General features: G+C 42.2%; 1 protein-coding gene across 1 annotated transcript in view; it reads right to left on the minus strand.

Moving 5' to 3' along the window:
• Positions 1–381: 381 nt before the first annotated feature.
• Positions 382–20,977, minus strand: part of LOC145410810 (cartilage oligomeric matrix protein-like) — a 70,265-nt gene continuing 49,669 nt past the window's right edge. The window contains exons 8-20 of the mRNA XM_080280929.1: positions 19,973–20,131; positions 14,351–14,571; positions 13,533–13,754; positions 12,993–13,145; positions 12,502–12,714; positions 11,392–11,560; positions 10,263–10,440; positions 8,349–8,630; positions 7,269–7,390; positions 6,075–6,162; positions 5,537–5,720; positions 4,186–4,423; positions 382–3,285 (exon numbers count right to left, since the gene is read on the minus strand). Of these exons, the coding sequence (XP_080137055.1) occupies positions 3,191–3,285; positions 4,186–4,423; positions 5,537–5,720; positions 6,075–6,162; positions 7,269–7,390; positions 8,349–8,630; positions 10,263–10,440; positions 11,392–11,560; positions 12,502–12,714; positions 12,993–13,145; positions 13,533–13,754; positions 14,351–14,571; positions 19,973–20,131 (2,324 nt within the window). The 3' untranslated portion in view covers positions 382–3,190. The remainder of the gene's footprint in view (positions 3,286–4,185; positions 4,424–5,536; positions 5,721–6,074; positions 6,163–7,268; positions 7,391–8,348; positions 8,631–10,262; positions 10,441–11,391; positions 11,561–12,501; positions 12,715–12,992; positions 13,146–13,532; positions 13,755–14,350; positions 14,572–19,972; positions 20,132–20,977) is intronic.

The raw sequence follows: 20,977 nt of genomic DNA on the forward strand, positions 1-20,977 counted from the left end.
TGTTGGTGGGTCGTAGATTGCTCTCAATGTCCCCGGCTAGAAGTCGTCGAGAAATGACAGCCGGGGGGTCATTTCTCGGTGTAGGAAAAACGGTGTTGTTGTGTGTGTTGTGTTGGGAGATGTGGTACTTGCCCGGGCGTCCGAAGCCACTCCCAGGTACTCGAGCCCCGTGAGGGGCCGAGGGGGTTTGCGGTGGTTTGGCCCCCATGCTGTCCTCCTCTTCTCTTCGACAGCGTCTGGGGGGTAGACCCACGACGAAGACGCCACCGCTCCAGGTCCCTCCACCGCTCCACGTCCAGTTTAAAGAAATGACTGTAAAACACGTATTTAAAATGATGCGTGCCAAGAAAACATCAAGGATATTGAAACTACGCTCTCCAGTACATATTTATTTGGTAATGAGGCGTACCTCAAGCTTACACGATAACGAAGGTTAGCTCTGTTACTTTTGTTATTTCAACGTTACAGTCGTTACAGGTTAGCCTACCCACAATTTCTGATATGCCTCGTAAAAATCATACACAGACACAAGTACGAAAAACACTGCATTACCAACTACCAGGTATGTCATGTAGTTTATCGTTCCACAATCTGGAGGTGCACCACTTTAAATAAGACAAAAATGAATTAAAATAATGAATAGCTCTGGGAAGTTACTCACCATTACATAAACATGACAGAAATACAAACTGGCGAATATTAATGGTCAAGTGATGTCACACAAACGGGGGGAAAAAATACGTCAGCCAAACATGAATACAATGTGACAAAATATCGAACCATTACTCCATACCGGTACAGTGCTCCATACACTGACGTCACAATATGAACATTAAGCCCAAGGGCATTAAATAATACGTACAGGTATAGATTTTTACGGTAAAGTACAAACACTGAGGCCCCCCCCCCCATTCCAACAACCCATTACGCTCCCATACTCATGAAAATATCACTTTCAGGTATTATAAAACTTTTTCAAGAGCCATATAATAACCCAAGGTGTTTCGTAACCCTGTGAAAGCAAAGGAAGGCTTTAAAAATAAATAAATACGGTAAACATAGATAGGGATAAGATTTTGCAATATCAGCTTCCATGTATTAATCAACTGTTGGGCTACTCGCCCATCTAATGACTTATAATAACATTAGCTTGATTTTGAAATGTACACATTATGGCTTGTGTCTGAGAATGGACTTTAAGATACTATGTATAATAATTAAAAATCGCAGTTGTAAGTTATGATAACTCAGGCTACGACGAAAACATGTGTTTTAGATGGCTAACTTAAACACCAAAAACAATTTCGCGTTATGAACATATTTAAAGAACGAACTTATGATTTTCAGCCAACTTGCATATTGTCATTAACGAGATAATTTTGCTTAGCCTAAATGAGAACAGCAATACTGTATTAGTATGGCGATGCTAGCGAACTGTTGTGGTACCAGAAAACTTAGTAATTAACTGATCAATTTCCATTTCCTACAAAAAAACACCAATAATTTCTTTAAAATTGGTAGCACGACAACTCCAACAATTAATGAACATATACTGCTACATCACCTTGGGCTGCCTGTCGGTAGCTCATTTCCCTTTGAGTCTGGGACGTCTTATTTTAAGCCTGGCTATCTTCAGACGATTTTATTCACCAAAGAGAAAACTTCTCACACTAAACAGGTTATATACAGCCGACAATAAGTATACTGTCTCGTAGTAGCATAAAAAGACGTCACTATATCAATGGGTCGATTCATGCCGACCACAACTCCCCTCCTCGAATACTGTTACCTCATAAAATTCTAAGCACACCTCGCTTACTTTTAAAACATATCTTGGCTCCTTATACCTGACAACCTTCAGGCCGTCATTTAATTAGCAGTGTTATTCTGTAATCTATTTAGATTTTAGAATGACTTCTGATTAAATATACCATACCGTACTAATACATCACAACGGTAGCCATAACACCAATAACAAAAATTACGTTTATGCAATACTTTAAAATCAGCATTAATAATAATAATAATAATAATAATAATAATAATACGTATTTTATTCTCGTCACTATCGACTGTAATATACAAATAATGAAACTTGTCTTATACCGTAACTTATGATCCTTTCAGACTGACAACTTAACACCTAGTCATTGGTTATAGCCGTTGATTACCCCATTACTATATAATAATTATCATGTTAATTACAGGCTTAAGTAGGTTGTGTGCAAAGCCTTAGCGTGGTGAAACTGCTTTAATATTAGGGTACAGAGGTTTAGCCCATGCCTGCCCAATTAGGCACTGATAGACGTTATTGTGTATATACAAAAGTTCATAACTCTAGTTTATTACTTTACGCACTGACTTACAGCTCTCCTTGGTCACCTTCTGTTCCTACTTATCAATTTTCAATTTTCATTATCAGCACCATTTGATTAGTTGAGCTTCTACCGGTAAACGGTGTCGGTCTTTCACAAGAAGGCATATATCTGCTTAGTCACTGTATTTTCTTCAAGCTATAACATCAGACAACGTTAGTTTCGTTGAGCCTATACCCGCACCCCTAACCTACCTGTAGGCTAACACAAAACTGAAAATGTTTGTAAATAGCCTTGATTCAACCACAGGTGTTTATACCATTAAATGAGTTACGAGACAACCGCTGTGACTACTCAGGATAATATGCATCTCAAAATTATGATATACTCGAGTGATAAATTCAAGATCATCTGGCTTTGTTTTCATCCGGGAAAACAAAACCGACCGACTTTGAACACGCCGACACCAACTCCGTTTTAGTTCTAGGTCATCTCATTAGGCAACAAGCAAAAATATCGTACAAATAAAGCACAATGACACTCACCTATCCCATTTTATCGAGTTCCAAGGCGTAAAACACCTTTAACTGAGTAAAGAAGACATCCCTCCGCCACCCCGTACCACCTACCAAAACAATGGAATATGTAAACACTGATATATCCAGTCTCAGTTACTCGGGGAGCAAATTTGATCCTAAATTCTAACACATCTTTAACTCTGATTCAACTCAGCATTAATGGGACCTCGGTGTAGTGTCACAAGTGATGGATGAGTTGAATGCGATCGTTTATTTCACAGATGGAATTACAACTAAAATACAACAAATTTAAGACCGTCCTTGGTGTGACGTGCAGAAATGGTCGCTTCTCCCTGACTACAACCCAACTGGCACGGGTTTGGTATAGTCAATGGTCACTTGGCGCTGCAGATCAGGTGGCAGTTCGTTGTACACTGCTTCAGGGACTTGATCTGTGGGAAAAGAGAAATTAATAAAAATCGAAGTATGCACATGCACTTATAACTTACCGGTCATATTTACTGCCCTAAAACTAGAGGTCGGCTTGATATATTTTTGTTTCGTCTATGGATAACACTCACACACACACACACATTATATATATATATATATATATATATATACACACCCACACCCACAGTATAAAGCCTCGTGGCCTTCTTAGGAACTTGAATCCTTTCAGATGAAATATCCGTCATCCCTTCTTCATAATGTACTAGCACTTTCGCAGTTATATGTTCACTCAGCTCGAATACATGAGAATCAGCGACCAGCCTCAACCCCTCACCGCCCAACGGCAAGAATGCGTATGTGCCATTTTAGGGGTATTTTCACAAACAGCATTTATATGGCGGGGAACCCTCAGGTTTGGGCTTCTAAGCTCTGTGAATATGAGCCGCTAGGTCAATTATGATATACCGTGACTCCTACAACCCTCAAGTGCTGCATACAGGGTTAGACCAGTCGATCATTTCCAAGGACCAACACAACACAGCAAAACTTACCATGACGTACACAACAGAAAAAAAAAAAAGACCTACACAACAACACAAAAACTTACAAAGACCTACACAACAGAACAAAACTAACAAAGACCTACACTACAGAACAAAACCAACAAAGACCTACACAACAGAACAAAACTAACAAAGACCTACACAACAGAACAAAATCTCACAAAGGCCTACACAACAGAACAAAACTAACAAAGGCCTACACAACAGAACAAAACCAACAAAGACCTACACAACAGAACAAAACTAACAAAGACCTACACTACAGAACAAAACTAACAAAGACCTACACAACAGAACAAAATCTTACAAAGGCCTACACAAGAGAGGAAAACTTACCATTACAGCGATACACAAGGTCAGACCAGATGATCATTTCCTGGGAGAAGCAGAACACCCCCAGCCTGCCGCCCCTGAGAGCACTGTCGTAGATGTTACCGGAGTCAGCTACCATGTTCTCGCCCTCATACACCCTCAGGCGGATCAGTCCTATGCCGGGACGGTGTAGCAACATCCACCGGTACGCCGTCTTCGTTTTCCATCCTACGTTGCGGGGGTCCTTCCACAGTAGTCTGACCTGTGTGGCGGAGTGGAAAGTTATACCTTTTTTTTTTTTTTCCACCCGGATTTTCGCAATGTTGCTCCTTATTTCACGTAACTTAGAAATAGGAAAAGATAATATTACAACTCTACACAGTATTTTCACCCTAACTTAGCCCTTTTTCATTTTTTTTCCACGTGGCTTAGAAACATGAAAAGACAATGTTACAACTCTACCTAGTTTTTTCTCCCTAACCTGACCCAGATTTTTTTTTTTCCCACAGCATTCACAATAGAGAGACGGCAATTTTAGGCCAATTTAGTGTAAAAAATGGTATAGTACTCGAGGGAGTGGGGAGTGAAAGATGTCGGGCAATCGCAGGTGACCAGTGAGGAAGTAACATTAAACATTGTGAAGCTAGGAAGTAACATTTAACATTATGAAGTTAGGAAGTAACATTAGACATTATGAAACTAGGAATTAACATTTTGCATTATGAAGCTAGGAAGTAATGCTTAACATTATGAAGCTTGGAAGCAACATTTAACATTACGAACCTCTCGTGTTTCACTTTAATTTTAGTTGTCCTTCCAGAAAGTGTGGCATGTGCTGGAGAACAGGAAACTGAACAACTGGGGGAGTGCGAGAAGGAGGGGAGGAACACTTACAAAACACCAATTTACAGGGATTCAGCAAGGGGTCTTTGTCGTCCATCCTACGTTGCGGGGGTCCTTTCCGAATAGTATACAGTAAGTGAGGGAATAGTCTAACCTGTGTATAGATGACTGAGGGATGTGAGGCGAGTGGGGAACTGTGGGAAGAGTAAGTGGCGGAGTAAGAGTGAAAAAGTAACATGTAGGGGTAGATGTTTTCCTTTTCCACCCAACGTTGCTGGGGTCCTTCCACAGTTGTTTGACCGAGATGTGAAAAGAAGTGTGGGAGTGAGACTTTGAGGAGATGAGTGGGGGTGTTCTAGTATGTGTGTGTGAAGGAGGAAAGTGGAAGGCAGAATTCTTGAGGGTAAGAAAGGGAGAGGATGGGAGAGGTCAACCCCCCTCCCTCCCGTAGAAATCACTCCAGTCCAAGCCCTCAATGCACCCTTTTTATTAAGCTTCAGTCTCTCCCCGTCCCAGCCCTGCATTCACTCACCTGGTCCTCAGTGTCGCCGGTGTGCCACAGTGAGTTTCGCATCATCTGGCCGGGACCTGTCGAGCTCTCCACCAGCTTGAGTTGTATGCCCGGCTCTGCCACTGCCCTGAACGGTGTAGCCTGCCAGTAGGTCTGTGTGTTCTTCTTCCACATTGCCGTGTAGAAATGAGCGTTGTCTTGGTAGCTGTTGGGACATGTTTTACATGAATGACAGGATTCGCTGAATGTAATACTCAGAGTTTATGTGCGGTTATGAGTATCTTATCAAGTTTTATCTAGATACGGCCATTCAAAATATACAACTGAATCAAGACACGAAATAAATACAGTTTATATGCAGCTGTGAGTGTCTCATCAAGTTTTATTTAGACGTGGACATTCAAAATATATTACTGGATCAAGACACGAAATAAATACAGCACCCCCCCTTGCCCCTCCCCCCCCCCAGTACCATCACCATCACTATCATTAATATCATCATCACACCATCATGGCAGCAGCACCCCACCTCTACCTTACCACCACCACCATCACCTACCTGAAGATAAAGCCCACATAATCATCGTCAATGGCGGTGTCCACGAAGAAGGTGCCCTCAAAGTCCACACCGCCAAATTTGTGGTAGCCTGCAGGGGGAGAGGGGGGAAGGGATTGACTACAGTGATTTACAGACCTCATAACTAACCCTGAATTCGTGTCTATCTCCCCCACTACTGAATAATTTTAACTCCCTTTTACCCTTAAATCACCCCCCCAAAAAAAAAAATAATAATAATAACTACTAGGCTACTACTCGTAACCTTTAATCCTTCCCTTTACCCCTGAATCATCCCTAAAAACCCTTAACTACTCCTAAACTATCTTCTAAACTCTCCCTTTACCCTCTAACTACTTCTAGTTTATCCCTTAACTACTTCTAAACTACCCTCTACCTTTCCCCTTTACCCCTTAATAAACCCTAAAATACCCTTAACTCCTACTCCCCTGCATTTTGAAACTCCCTTCTTCACTCCTGAATTGCCCCCAAAACTCTTACTTACCTCTAAACTACCCTCAAAAAAAAAAAAAAAAAAAAAAAAAAAAAAAAAAAAAAAAAAACGGCGCCCTTGTTGTAAATCACACACTAATGCCTTAATCTAACCTAATCTTATCTGATCTAAAACTGATGCCATGGTTCCTTCTCAAGAATCCCGTATTGGGGTTGGCCATGGTACCGCCGATGTTTTCTGTACACTAGAAGCCAAACCATGTGCCAAAATCTGCTAATTACTTCCCAACACCTGCTGACAACTGTTCGGGAAAAGCGATATCTGAGATGGATAACAAGGTATAGCAAAATCAGCTAATTACTTCCATACGGTTGATGAAGTTGTTGGGAAGAAAGGAATATGGGATGTGTACTAAGATACGTAACAATGTGAGATTCTCATCTTGGACTTTTATGCTTGGATCAGTCACTGAGAAGAAAGTTCACTGAGTGACTGTACTTGTGGTTGAATGTTTTCTGCCTACAAGGGATGACTATGTCTCGTTACCAAGCTAGCAGCTACAATTCACTCTCACGACAGTACCTCCCAGGATCGATGGTAGCCACCCATCTATTACCGGTACCTCAAAAAATAAATACATAAATAAATAAATAAAAACTATCCCACCTCCCTTAACCACCCCTAAAAACTCTTAACTATCGCTAAACTGCCCTCTAATGACCCCCAACCACTTCACTACTAACCAACAGCCAGTCCTGGGTCGGAGTTCTTGGTCTGCACAATCTCGGCGCCCTTGTTGTAGATCACCCAGTTGGGATCGGTCTGGGACTCGCCCTCGGGATCCAGTACAACAGTCTGGTACGTCCTGGGAGGGGGAGAAAGTTTAATTATAATATTTTCACTCTTAATTTGACCTAAAACTGCCATCCCTCCATACTGTATGCTGTGTTGCAACAAAAAATTAAATCTGCAGAATATGATGCTTTACCCTTTTTACTCCAACCTGGCCTAAAGTTGCCATCTCCATCTTGCATGCTGAGCTGTAACAATATATAAACACCGGATTACGATGCTAGTCACTAAGAAGTACTATGAAGGGATGAACAGCTACAGTACAGTCATACTGGAGAATAATTGGTGATACTATATTTACTATGACTCGGTCTTAAACTGCTACCCCTCCACTTTGCATTCTGAGTTGACTAACACCGGATTATCGTGCTAGTCACGAAGCAGTGCTATAGAAAGGATGTGGAGGAGCAGCTTTGTCTTATCTGCCACTGAGTTACGGCCAATAAGCTGAAAAAGAAAGTAAAAAGAGTATAGTTAGTTCAGGCAACGCAGGAGGTCTTGTTCTAGGGTATAACTGAGCCTAAGAAAAAAAGAAGACGAGAAAAGAAATAAATAAACGCAACAGATCGTATTCTTGGGGAAAACTGAGCCTTAGAAAAAATAAAACAAATAAACGCAGCTGGTCGTGTTCTAGGGAAAAATTGATCCCCAGTAAAAAAAATAAATAAATAAACGTAGCAGGTCGTGTTCTTGGGGAAAACTGAGTCTAAGTAAAAATAAAAAAATAAATAAATGTTTTAGCGGGAACTGTGTACTTAATAGACATAAAACTTTAGCCTCCGTTTTCTTCCACAACACACTTCTAGCACGTCAAGAGTAGGGAAATAAGGCAACACAAAAGCAAAGGTGGTGAGGTAAGATGCAGAAACTAGGATAAAGTACGAAAGTGTGAGCTGTCAAAAGCATGTCCAGTGAAGAAGGCCACGCAATCACTTACACATCACTCAAGCTCCTGGAATCCTATCACCTACCTAAAATCTGTAGTGTAGATCTTGGAATTATTAGGACAATTGTCGGTATAATCAGGGTAGCCATCATCATCCCTATCATCCCTACACGCGTCGCCAATTCCATTTCCGTCGGAGTCCTGCTGGTCCGGGTTGAACACCAAGACGCAGTTGTCACGCTCGTTCGGAACCCCGTCGTTATCGGCATCGGGATCACATACGTCGCCGAGACCGTCTTCGTCCGCATCGTGCTGGTCGCTGTTGATGATGGTGGGGCAGTTGTCCACGTCGTCCTGCTCGCCGTCCCTGTTGGAAGCAATTATTTGTTAAGTCTGGGCATAGCAATGAACCTTACAACCGTATTCTTTAACTCCTAACGGTGCAAAGCCACTCCTAAGTTCAGTAAATTCATAGCCAAGTCATATATGTGATACTCGACGGAAAGCCACTCCCAAGTTTAATAATCATGAATGAAACTATGGCAAATAAGACCTAATTTTTGTGGGAAATAAATCTAAATGTTGAGAAAAATGCGGGGGAACATATCCAAGACAGGAAAAACAGGGATTACAGTACATTATCTTCTTGGTTCAAGTAAAATACATACACTCTATACTCTGTTCACTTTACCTTGGCTTAAAACTGACTTCCCTCCATCTTGAATGGTGAGTTATAACAATAGATAAACACAAGAATATGATGCTAGTCACGGAGTGCTAGAGAAAGGATGTAGAGCCACAGTATCGTCTTTTTCTGCCACTGAACTACGTGGAATAAGCTGCAAAAGATGAAAATCTGGGCCAAGTTAAAGCTAATGAACTATAGTACCGTGTTGAATTCCAGCTGTTGCCAACTAAGAGTTTCACAGAACTGAGGACGACAAGACGACATTTGTGAGATGAGAGCGATCGTGACTAAAATAAATAAATACATAATACACAAATAAATACAATGGCCTACCATAAATTCATTTGTCTGTTAAATCACTGTCACAGTCAGCTCTCAAGCAAGTCCTTAGACAGCACAAATAAAATAAACTAGATAAATAAACACGTGTAGCTAAATAAAAATATAAATTAGATATTTGTGGTAGGTGGGGGCGCTCACCATCCACTCATTCGATGTAGTGCTGCTCTCGGGTGTCGGCCCTTTCCTTTCCATCTTTCTTTCCTTCCATTCTCTTCTGTCTTTCTTTCCTTCATTCTTTCCTTGTCCTTCTGCCTACGGGTGACTTTACACTCCCTCTTCTGTCTTTCTTTCCTTCATTCGTTCCACTTCCTTCAGCCTGTGGGTGACTCTACACTGAGTGACAAGCCAAATGGTTTCCTGTGCACCAGGAAACCATTTCCTAAGCTGGGTGGTAACCATATAACCAAATTTTGGCGCCTGGTGGTTTAGTGGGTAATTACTGCGCTCCAATCGGATTGAGCCGGTGAAGGTTTATATCCAAGGGATGGTTGGGGTTGATTGCTCATGTAATGCCACTCAGGGATGAGTGAGGCTGGTCACTTTCATCTTAAATGTCGGGACCAACTGCCTAGCCCCGGGCTCCTACGCTCCTCATGGGGCAATGTAGGACTGGATGATGGATGGATGGATGGATAAATACGGGTAGTTATAAAAAAAAAAAACTATCTTCTTACTCACTTGTCCAAAGATATGGCTAGATAAACAAATTCCAGTCTCTTACTGATCATCATAAACACCATCCACACTTCTTCTCCACCAAGCATCACCGAACATGTCCTTAGTTAAAAGCAATACAATAGTGGATGGACAAACAAAATGGGTAGGTACACAAATTCCGATCGTTTAATCAGTTGTCCATACTGTGATCACTGTCGCAGGCATCGTCAAGCAAGTCCTAAGGGGAAAATAATCTAGACAAACACGGATAGCGAAACAAAATGCCTCCTACACTCCCACCCTCTTACTCACTTGTCCATATCGTGGTCGTTGTCGCAGGCGTCACCCAGCAGATCCTTATCCCTGTTCTCCTGGCCTGGGTTACTCACTTTGGGACAGTTATCACAGGCGTCACCCAGCCCGTCCCTGTCCGTGTCCAGCTGGTCAGAGTTGGCAATATACGGGCAGTTGTCTTTGCGGTTGATGACGCCTGCGGGATGTGGGAGGAGGTTGTAGTGCACATGTTCTAATCTGTGACGATGATCCTTAACCCTTTTGGCTCAGTTGATGGCCAAATGTAGTCAGACTGGAGGCCTGATCTGACTAATAACCAAGGAGAATAATAAATTGACGAACAGCTCAACTGATGGCTAAGTGTAGTGAGACGGGATGGTTGATCTGACTGATTACCAAGGAGAATTCTGACCTGACGAAGATCCATACCTCCTTTCAGCTCAGTTGACGGCCTAATGTAGCCAGGCAGGGAGGATGACATGACTAATATCCAAGAATTCTAACCGACGAAGGTCCCTAACCTCCTTTAGCTCTTTTGATGGCCAAGTGTACTCAGACTGGAGGGTGTTTGACTAGTGCCCATGCAGACTCATTCTTACCTCTTAACTACAGCTCATTGAATTTTTGGGTCTGGAAGTGGGTTCTGTCTGATAAAAACAAACCAACTACAGTGCTTGGATAGTGGGTATGGGAAGGTAACGCAACGTGGTGTACGGATCTGTCTGACTGCATGACTGACTGAAGCATATTCATGTCTCGCCCATCACCTGGTCAACCCTTCATTCGCCTTTCTCTTTGGTAACCTTCACATTTACCATTTACTTATTTCCTCTCAATTACAACAACTACTACTACTACTGCTGCTACTACTACTACTTATACTACTTCATATCCCGCTCTATCTGTCTATTTCACTAACCTTGTCAGGGTTACTTCCACCTACCAATCCATCTTGATCGATATCGTTCAGATAGAAATGATAAGTTCTCTCTCTCTCTCTCTCTCCCCTATCGAGCAATTCAACGAAAAAAAAGAAAATCCTCCCAATTTTCACACATCCTTCCAATCTATAGGTATGGATTTGTCAACAGGTCATCTGTCTATTTACCTCTATCTGTTTATCTATCAGTTACTCTATCTCACCCACCATCATTATCAATATCAGGGTCACAGGCATTTCCCAAGCCATCCTTATCGGTGTCCTCCTGGTCCAAGTTAGGTATGGTCGGGCAGTTATCGCAGGCGTCGCCCTGGTCATCGGCGCCGTCGGGGTCAGTATTTGCTTGGTCAGGGTTTGGCACCAGAGGGCAATTGTCCTGGGAAGAAAGAAGTAGTTAATGGGCGGCCTATACTTTGTTTTCACCATAACCTGACGTAAAATTGCCATCTCCCCATCTTGAATGCTGAGTTGTAACACTGGATTAACACTAGAATATGGTGCTAGTCACGAAGAAAATTCTATGGAGAGAAGGTTGAGCTGTAGTATTCTTTTTCTGCCACTGAGCTACGGGAAATATGCTGCAATAGGACAAAAATCTCCGCCCAGTTAATATGGATGAGCTACAGTCAAGAGAAAGTGAAGACAGTCCATAGCCCACTGAGACCCAAGATTCCTATTTTTTCATATCATTTTATTCTTGCCATCTCCTGACGAGTATATTCAGCTTCGGATTAACCCTTCGAACTCAGGGATTATATATGAGATTATATTATATAGCCTTTATAAATCTTTTCCAGATGAGAATCGTTTCTTAATTTGAATATAATTACCCGGTAGCAGGAAGTGCAAATTAAAAGAAGCGTCACTCGAATTCAAGTAGAAAGGTATTAAAAGTTTAGGTATTAAAAGTTTATCTGTGAACCTGTAGAGTGCACCGACAGCATATACAGTACAGACTTATATAAACACAGCCACCACAACACTCACTTTTCACACGCATCACTCTTCCTGCAGACATCCCTTCCCCATTCTTACTTCGCTAGTATGGGGAAGGGTTAATTCTGGCTATCACTCTCTCTGTGAGGAGAAGGTTCGATCCTGTAGTGGACCTAATATAATCTGATATGAATAAAGATATAAGTAAACAAGCTTAATAAATACATTGGGGGGAATGTGAGATCGTGCTACCTTAGGACTGAAGTGTGGCTGCAAGTTTGGTATCCAGCCACACGATCATAACTCTTAGGGAGGAAACTCAGCCACACACACACAAACACACACACACACACACACACACACACTACCCCCCAGACTCACAGGACTGTTCGGAATGCCATCGTTATCGGCATCCTCATCACAAGCATCGCCGATTCCGTCCTGGTCCGAATCCTCTTGGCCCGAGTTTGGTGTGTTGACGCAGTTGTCCTGGCGGCAGCGGGCATCGGCGCAACCCAGGTCATAGTCTGCCCAGCCGTCCAGGTCGCGGTCAGGTCCACAAATGGTACCGTCGCCTGCCCAACCAACTCGGCACTGAAGGGGAAGCATAAGTATTATCTCCAACATCATTATTATGATTATGATTACGATTATTATTATTATTATTATTACTGTTAAAGTCTGAGTTATGCTGAACCCTCACCCAGATATGGCTCTCTCTCTCTCTCTCTCTCTCTCTCTCTCTCTCTCTCTCTCTCACACACACACACACACACACACACACTCTCTCTCTCTCTCTCTCTCTCTCACACACACACACACACACACACACACACACACACACACACACACCAACCCTTCATTTCACTAACCCTGCAGACATATGAGTTTCTCCCGTAAGGCTTGACACAGTCGGCGTTCTCATCACACTGCTGGCCGTCAGGACACAGGCCGGGCTGGTTGTGGCAGCCCATCGTCTGGTTGCCAATGAAGCCAGACCGACAGTTGCCGCAGTAGTAGGAACCCTGGAACACAAGAAAGTTAAGACAGTACTGTAAACCGACTTAATATAAAATCCACGGTGGAGGATACGTCGCTTTACAAAGAACATACAGTATAATTTTCTTTCTATCTATTACCAGACGCATTTATCCTGTAAAAGGTGGCATCATGCAATAGATAGATAAATACAGTATACTGCACGTTCTTAGAGTATTCACACATGCATAATCCATTCAGGCCTATAAACCATCAGGTTTCATTTGGTTATAAATTATCGCCAACATACAGTGACAGATTGACAGAGAAAATAAAACAATGCAAATGCTTCTATATCTTAAATATAACAGTGATGACGACAGAAAAATGTATCTATAAACGTTAAAGCCTCTGTATCTTAATTTCGTACCCACCTGAGTATTAACACAGTCTGAGTTATCCACACAGCCTCCGTTGATGCCGTCGTTGCACTCGTCGATGTCGTAGCAGGTCTGGCGGTGCTGGTCGGCGAAGTCCAGCCCGATTCCCTGCAGCCCCGCCGACCCCGTGTACCCATGCGGACATGGGTCACAGCGGAACCCGGGCGACATGTTGATGCACCGTACCAGCGGGTCACAGGGATTGGCAAGGTCACACTACGGGGGTGAGAAAAATATATAACTAAAGCAAAATATCTACCCGAGTAATAAAAAATCAAAATCAAAATAAAAACGTAAGTACACTGTCTGGTACACATAGTTGTCACACTAGAGGATTTTAAAAAATATGAATAAAGCATAATATACAAAATAACTAGGTAGGTATACTGACTGAGAGATATGTTAAGAGAAAGATACACAGGCTGAAATAGAGATACACAGATGGATATGAAAAAAGCTTAAAATAAACTACAGAAGCACAGAGTTAAAACGAAAAACGAGAGAGAGAGAGAGAGAGAGAGAGAGAGAGAGAGAGAGAGAGAGAGAGAGAGAGAGAGAGAGAGAGAGAGAGAGAAATCGAGTGCACAATTTATGTCGACTGAATTACGTCCACAATTACATGGACAGGGTTGATTAGTGAATAACCTCCACAAATATTATGGTAGGGATGAATTTTACGTAAACTAGATAACCTCCACAGCATCCTACTTTAAATATGTCTAAATTTTACGTCGATTAAATTAACAATATGATACACAAGATTGAATTTTATATACACTACATGCACAGTTTTAAATACAGGGTTGGCTCACCTCATCCAGATCAGCACAGGTGGACCCATTGCCAGTAAGGCCAGGGGGACATGGACCACATCGGTAGTGAGGGTACGAGTCGGTATTGGCACACTGGACCCCCGGGAAGCACGGGTTGGGTGTGCAGTGGTCCATGTTGGTGCACACCTGGCCGTCACCTGTCTGGCCCGAAGGACAGGGACCGCACCGGAATCCGTCTGGCATGTCGTAGCACCGCACGCCTAGTGGGGGTGGTGTGCCAGTGGTAGGTGGGTGGGACAGGTGGGTAGGGGAGTGGGTTGGTGATGTGGGCGGGATGTGTCAGCGGTAAGGTGGGTGGGACAGGTGGGTAAGTTGGCAGGGGAGGGAGGGTAGGAGGTGTGGACGGGGAAACGTGTGGAAGGGATAATTGGTAGTGTGCCAGCGGTAAGTGGAAGGAGTGGTGGGAGGAAAGGGCAGATGTGGAAATGTGAGGTACTGGTGTGGGACGGATAGGAAGGTATGTGGTGTAAAGGAAACGTAGTGTAGGGGAGATGTGGATGTCAAGTAGTGGTACGGAATATAAGTGTGTGGGGGGAGTGGGGGGAAGTATGAGAGGGGGTATAGGTGTTTAAGGGAGTATGTTCTTGGTATAAAGTATAAGGGAGTATGTGGTTGTGTGTAGCTGACGTGTAAGAATATGAGAGAGTATGTCAGGCTGAGAGTATATGGTGGTGGAATGAAAGTATGAGGGTGTGCGTGTGGAAGAGTAAGGGACTATATGCCAGTGAAGTGTGAGTATGATGAGCGTATGATGTGCGAGGGAGTGATGTGGGAGTATGAGGGAGTAGTGTGCATAGTGGTATGGGAGAGAGGATGGGATGTGATCCCAGTAAGTCAGCTCCCTTCACCTCTGCTCTCAGGTCAAGGCGAGTGAGCAACAACATCAACAGCACAGTCTAGTTTGAGCTCAGGCTAACAAGATGGCTGACAGCACCTGCATTACCTTTCGCACACCGGCTGTTTGTGGTCAGATTTTGAGGAACGAGTATCCAGGTGCTTTGTGGTCGTATTACAGGTGGCGTAGTGGTGATGGTGTTAGTGTGAGGCGGTGATAGTGGTGGTGTAAGTGTGAAGAGATGGTGTAGATGTTTGGTGGTGGTGTGAAGGTGTGAAAAAATGGTGCGAAGTTAGAAGCCGGTGTCGTGGTGTAGGTGTGAAAGAAGAGTATGGAAGACAAGAGGCGGTGTAGCGGTGTTAGATGGAGTGATGGCAGTTGTATCAAGTGGTGTTAATGGTGTAAGATGGCTGTAGTGATGGTGCTGGTGTCAGATGGTGGAAGTGGTGTCAGAAGGTAGCAGTGATGGTATCAAATGGTGGTAATGGTGGTGTCAAAAGGTGGTAATGGTGGTGCCAAAAGATGGTTGCGTTGTGTCAAAATGTGGTAGTGGTGGTGTCAAAAGGTGGTAGTTGTGGTGTCAAAAGGTGGTAGTGGTGGTGTCAAAAGGTGGTAGTGGTGGTAACATGGTGGCAGAGGTATGAGGAGCCACAAAATACTACCACATCACTCGGCCTGAGCACAGACACAAGGGTCGGCCAGAGCTGAAGAACTGTAAACCAAAGCTGAAATATAAACTACAGGCAAAAAACAGTAAAATCACGGTCAACAATTTCTTTACACGTTTAGGATGGTGAACAAATGAAGAGATTCCAACAATCCTGATAACTGTTCAGTGGTTTGGCAAGATTTCTTTACGTATTGATGGTTTTAAGACAGTGTATGGAAATTCTTGACCGTGACTGTGCACATGTATTCACAGGTATTACAGCCATTACAGTACACTATGTAATATTGCTGTACTCTAGCATTAGAACTTGCATTATGTGCTGTGACAAGCCCTTGCCTGACACTTACGACCTACATGGGCATAAAGCCACACGTGTAACTATCATGTTTAACCTGCGTAGCTACAAGTCACAATGAAAATTTTTCAGTTATACATAATTATTTTAAATTTTCCTTCCCGCCGTAACCAGTGGAGTTTTCAGTGCAAGCAAAACATGTCCAAATTTCACAGCTAATATCGTCACTGGCAACCTCAACAGCTTCCAGCAAGTGACAGTACAGTGGAACCTCGACTTACAGAAGAATTAAAAAAACTTATACCAGGAAAATACAATCTGTTTAAGATTTTTTTTACCATATCCCTGGTCTAATAATGCTATATCAGTATAAAGAAATGCTTAACATTTGATAAATCGCGGATCGATTACTGGTTAACACACACTGATTGTGAAAACTTCAATTTAGCGAATATGGTGTCGTTAAACAGATTTGCCGGATAGTACCAATTCAGATGTATTTTCAGCCACCTCAGATTCACTGTGATTTGTGAGGTGTATAGTTAAAATATCTACAAAAAGCTGGCACTAAGTTCACACAATGTATCTAAGCATTCAAAGATTTAGCTGATGACCTCTTGAAAGATCACACACTGTTAGTAAAGCTTCACCAAAAAATAATACAGGGCTTCCTAAACCACTTTCCGCATTAATTACTGTACGGACTGAAAGGAAGACAGAAAGCTGATTATTTACTAAAGAGTGGAATCGTTAGCAAATCGAAAGACCCAGGTTTGAGAGATGAAGGAATGTTGAAAGTAAAAGAATGCTCAAGATACAATACAAGCTATCAGGTACCGTACAGCACAGCCTATACTTTCTACTGAACTTGCAATCAATACTTAAACGAAAAGATTATTTGATATTCGGTTGACTTTTTACCCACTTTACTTATATTTAGACCACAGAACAAATGGTGAAGAACATAAGGTGAGAAGTGGGAGTTTGTGAGCGGTCTTAAGCTTACTCTTTTTACGAACTTCAAAGACCACTCAACTCCTTCTGGGGCAGCAAACGGCCTGATGTGTCATGCATCGCACCCAGGCTAATTTCTGTCATAGTTATCTACCTCTCAGAGTCCATTAACTTTCAGATAACTCCTTAAATTTGGGTTATTCATCCCTGAAAAGATTTGTCGGCTGACACTTCGAAATATTCTTCTTGCTATTGCCAAAGTATATCATTAGACCGGACGAAACTTAGCTTCAAAACATAAGTCGCTGCCCTGTTTTCACGACAGGTGTTTATAATTACGGAGAGTTTAGGAAGCCCGGTTCAGAGATGCACCTTTTTACCCTTAAAATCTCGGATGAAGTCACTTATTTTCTGTCTTTTCCAGCCAAAAAACTGGAATGAATAACTTCATACAGGATGCAATACGAAAGTGTAAACACGGAAGATAATAAATTAACCTCTAGAAAGTCTATTTGGATTTCACGTTTTTGGCAGGAAACACAAACCTCTAAACTACAAGCGAAAGACAAATATGAGGTTAAGGGTAAGGACAGCAGCGGGGGAGAGGAGGGAAGATGGTGGGTGCGGGTGAGGGGAAGGGGATGAAGAGCAGAGGGTTGTGGTCCTGGGTAGTGTTGCGGGTCATCTGGATCACCACGTGGGCTGCGGACCAAGTAGTGGGAAGGTGGGGGAGGGGAAGAAATTGGAAAGGGTGAAAATATTATAGGGAAAGACTTTTAGCAGGGAGGCTCAGCAACACCCTAAAAAAAATATAGGCTATCAACTTCATGGGGTTAGGGTGGATTTCTGCGAGATTATCAGCAATATGAGAAAAAATTACTATCGAACATCCCAGTCAGATTCCAGCTTTATTTCTACACACTGGCTGCGCCCAAAGAGTTTTCTTCAACTTCACGAAAATCCTCTGGTCTCAATGGGATCTCATATACCTATGATTTAAAACTGATGAGGTCGAGTTAATTTACGTAAAATTTTGTGAAACACTTGGGTGGGGGGCTGAAGGCACTTACACTTTACTGCGCACACAATTTTTTAACGCTTCCTCTCAGTAAGAAGGGATACAAATACGGTAATGACATTTTCATTGTAATGGGTTCACGTACGGTACTTCTTCTTTTTTTTTTTTTTTTAAAGTCAGATGCTTTGATAAAACCGTAGAAAATGTTTAGCAGTCAGATTCAAAACTGTTTTGATCACTCCTGTCACTGGAACCAGATAGGTATTTTACTCTGGGCTATAGCCAGGCGATTTTATTCAGTCGCGGAAAACCTCAATCAGTCACCGAGTTCAAGAAAACGGAACAAATGAAAAATGGAAATTAAGTTTTTGGCAAATATCTGGCAGTTCATCCACATTACTGATTCTTCATGACTGGTGCTTTACTTGATCAGCAGTGAATAGTGTAAATATTATGAGTGGCCAGCTTGCCATATAACTCGTTTGTTCTGACCTGACGAAGATCCCTACCCTGTCAGTTCAGCTGATGGTCAAGGCATTCTGACTACTAACCACTGAGAATCAATGCTACCTCAAAACTAAGTCTCATCAAATTTCATGCAACCACGACTTCGTATACAGGGAGTGGTGCAGTTCCGTCAGGTGAAAACAAACCGATTGCAGTGCTCCCAGAAACACACATCAGTTAAAATTATGAACGAGGAACTGTTAGTACTGTGGTAGAGGGTGTGAGGCTCTCAATAAGTTGCACTGTTCTTATGGTATTGAAACGTAGGTATCTCTTCGCCCCTCAAACAGTTGGTCCTTCTACATTCAGGAACTAAAACAACAAATACCCACTTTACCTTACGTATCAATCCATATAATTACAATTAAATTTACAGTGGACGACCGCCTAAAACCCAATACAAAAGTGAAAATCCATTTATTCTCTCTCTCTCTCCATGTTTTTATAAGTCCATGGTAGCCGAGAACACCCCTCATCTACAGTCCTGGATACGCCTCTGTGATACATTGTAGACTAGGATTAAAAAAAAAAAAAAAATGAAACTATGGCACTGTCTACCATCTACTTACTCCTCTACTCACCATTATACCCTCGTCTTTACCACACACACACACACACACACACACAGACTGGTACACAAAGAATTATCAAAAGCCTCGACAACACACCCTGAGTCCCAAGATACGGATACGTCGCCACATGCCCTGCCCTGACAGCAAGTGCAGCCATGGATGCAGACTCTCACCCAATCTCATGTACCAGAATTTTGACATCTCACATACAGTCGTAAACATCAAATAGCAATCTTATAAAGAACTGCCTCGTAATTATTACTCATTTTCGCGGGAAAGACAAAAAAGTAGAATTTCCCCATGTCTCTTGTTCTTCCTAAAAAAAAAAAAAATCGTAGTTGCAACAGAAAATTAATCATATGTTTGTTCTTGAATCTCTGCCCAGATGTCAATATAAATAAGCGAGATAAGTCTAAGGAACCCACATGCCAGATTTCAATGACAAGTACGAGCAACTGCTCAACAACCACGTCACTATGATAACGTAATTTCTATTTGGGCATCTCATCTCATCTCATCAGCCGTTTGAGTGTCCACTGCAGCAACTGTTGTTTATATATATATATATATATATATATATATATATATATATATATATATATATATATATATATATATATATATATATATATATATATATATATATATATATATATATATATATATACACACACACAAAGTATGAATCAACATACATATAAGAAAGATACAATATTTATTTATAATAATTACAACAATGCACTAACTGACCTTGTGCGCATGGTCTGTCAGCGCATGTGATGCCAGGTTGACAGGTGAATCCGTCGCCTACCATGCCCTGTGGACACGGGCCGCACACAGCACGTCCACCGCCACCACTGCGGCACTGGACGCCGGGGAAGCACGGGTTGGGGTCACAAGGGTCCCGAGCTGTCACAGCCAACCACATACACCACATTAGTAACTCCATCAACACATGGCGCCGCACTGATATTGGCTTAACAGACTACGTAGCAGTCCATCTCAGCAATTTATTTTGCATATTAGCCAACACCGTAATATCCTCTTGTATGTTACTGGTACAAGTGAAAAGATATAAAACGTACAAGAAAATATTAAAATGTAATATGCAAAATGAATTGCTGAGGAAGACGTGCTAGGAAATGTCCTGTCAACGGAAGGCGGTCAACAAAGAAAAATTTGCAGCCGTATTAGAGGTCAATTTTTTGGAGGGAAACTCGGAGCTCTTACCATATGCTTCGAGGTGTGAGGTATGATGGGTGGTGAGACAAGTTTGGGGCCGTAATCTTGCGTGGTTGAGTAGTTCATTTCAACCAGAATAAGGCCTAGTAGCCCTCACCTCACTACACAAAGCTACGTGTGAGTATCGATATAGGTAAAGTATTTTCCTCTCGCACCACTTTTACACCAATTTCTATCAATGTATAGCTACATCATGACTTTGAATGTATTTATTTTGCAGGAGGGCAAATTCTGATCACATGTGTAGAGCGTTGGGCTGGAGTGGTGGACTAAATGGAATGGAAAGCGATCATCTGGAACATTGGTAAGGCCAACACTCCTTTACGATGCCTTAGGAATATCACCAACTTGCACACAGTTTTATTACTAAAGATGAAGGATTTAATACAGCATCAGCTAACAGAACTACGAGAGTTGTAAGCACTAAAAAAAATAAAAATACTGAAGACTGCCTGTCATGGTTATTTTTCCTATTCTCGTTGATAGTAAATAAGAACATATATATTCCATGAA

Source organism: Coenobita brevimanus, chromosome 86 (assembly GCF_032717465.1).
Source record: "Coenobita brevimanus isolate Jiangsu-jjx chromosome 86, ASM3271746v2, whole genome shotgun sequence".
NCBI lineage: Eukaryota > Metazoa > Arthropoda > Malacostraca > Decapoda > Coenobitidae > Coenobita > Coenobita brevimanus.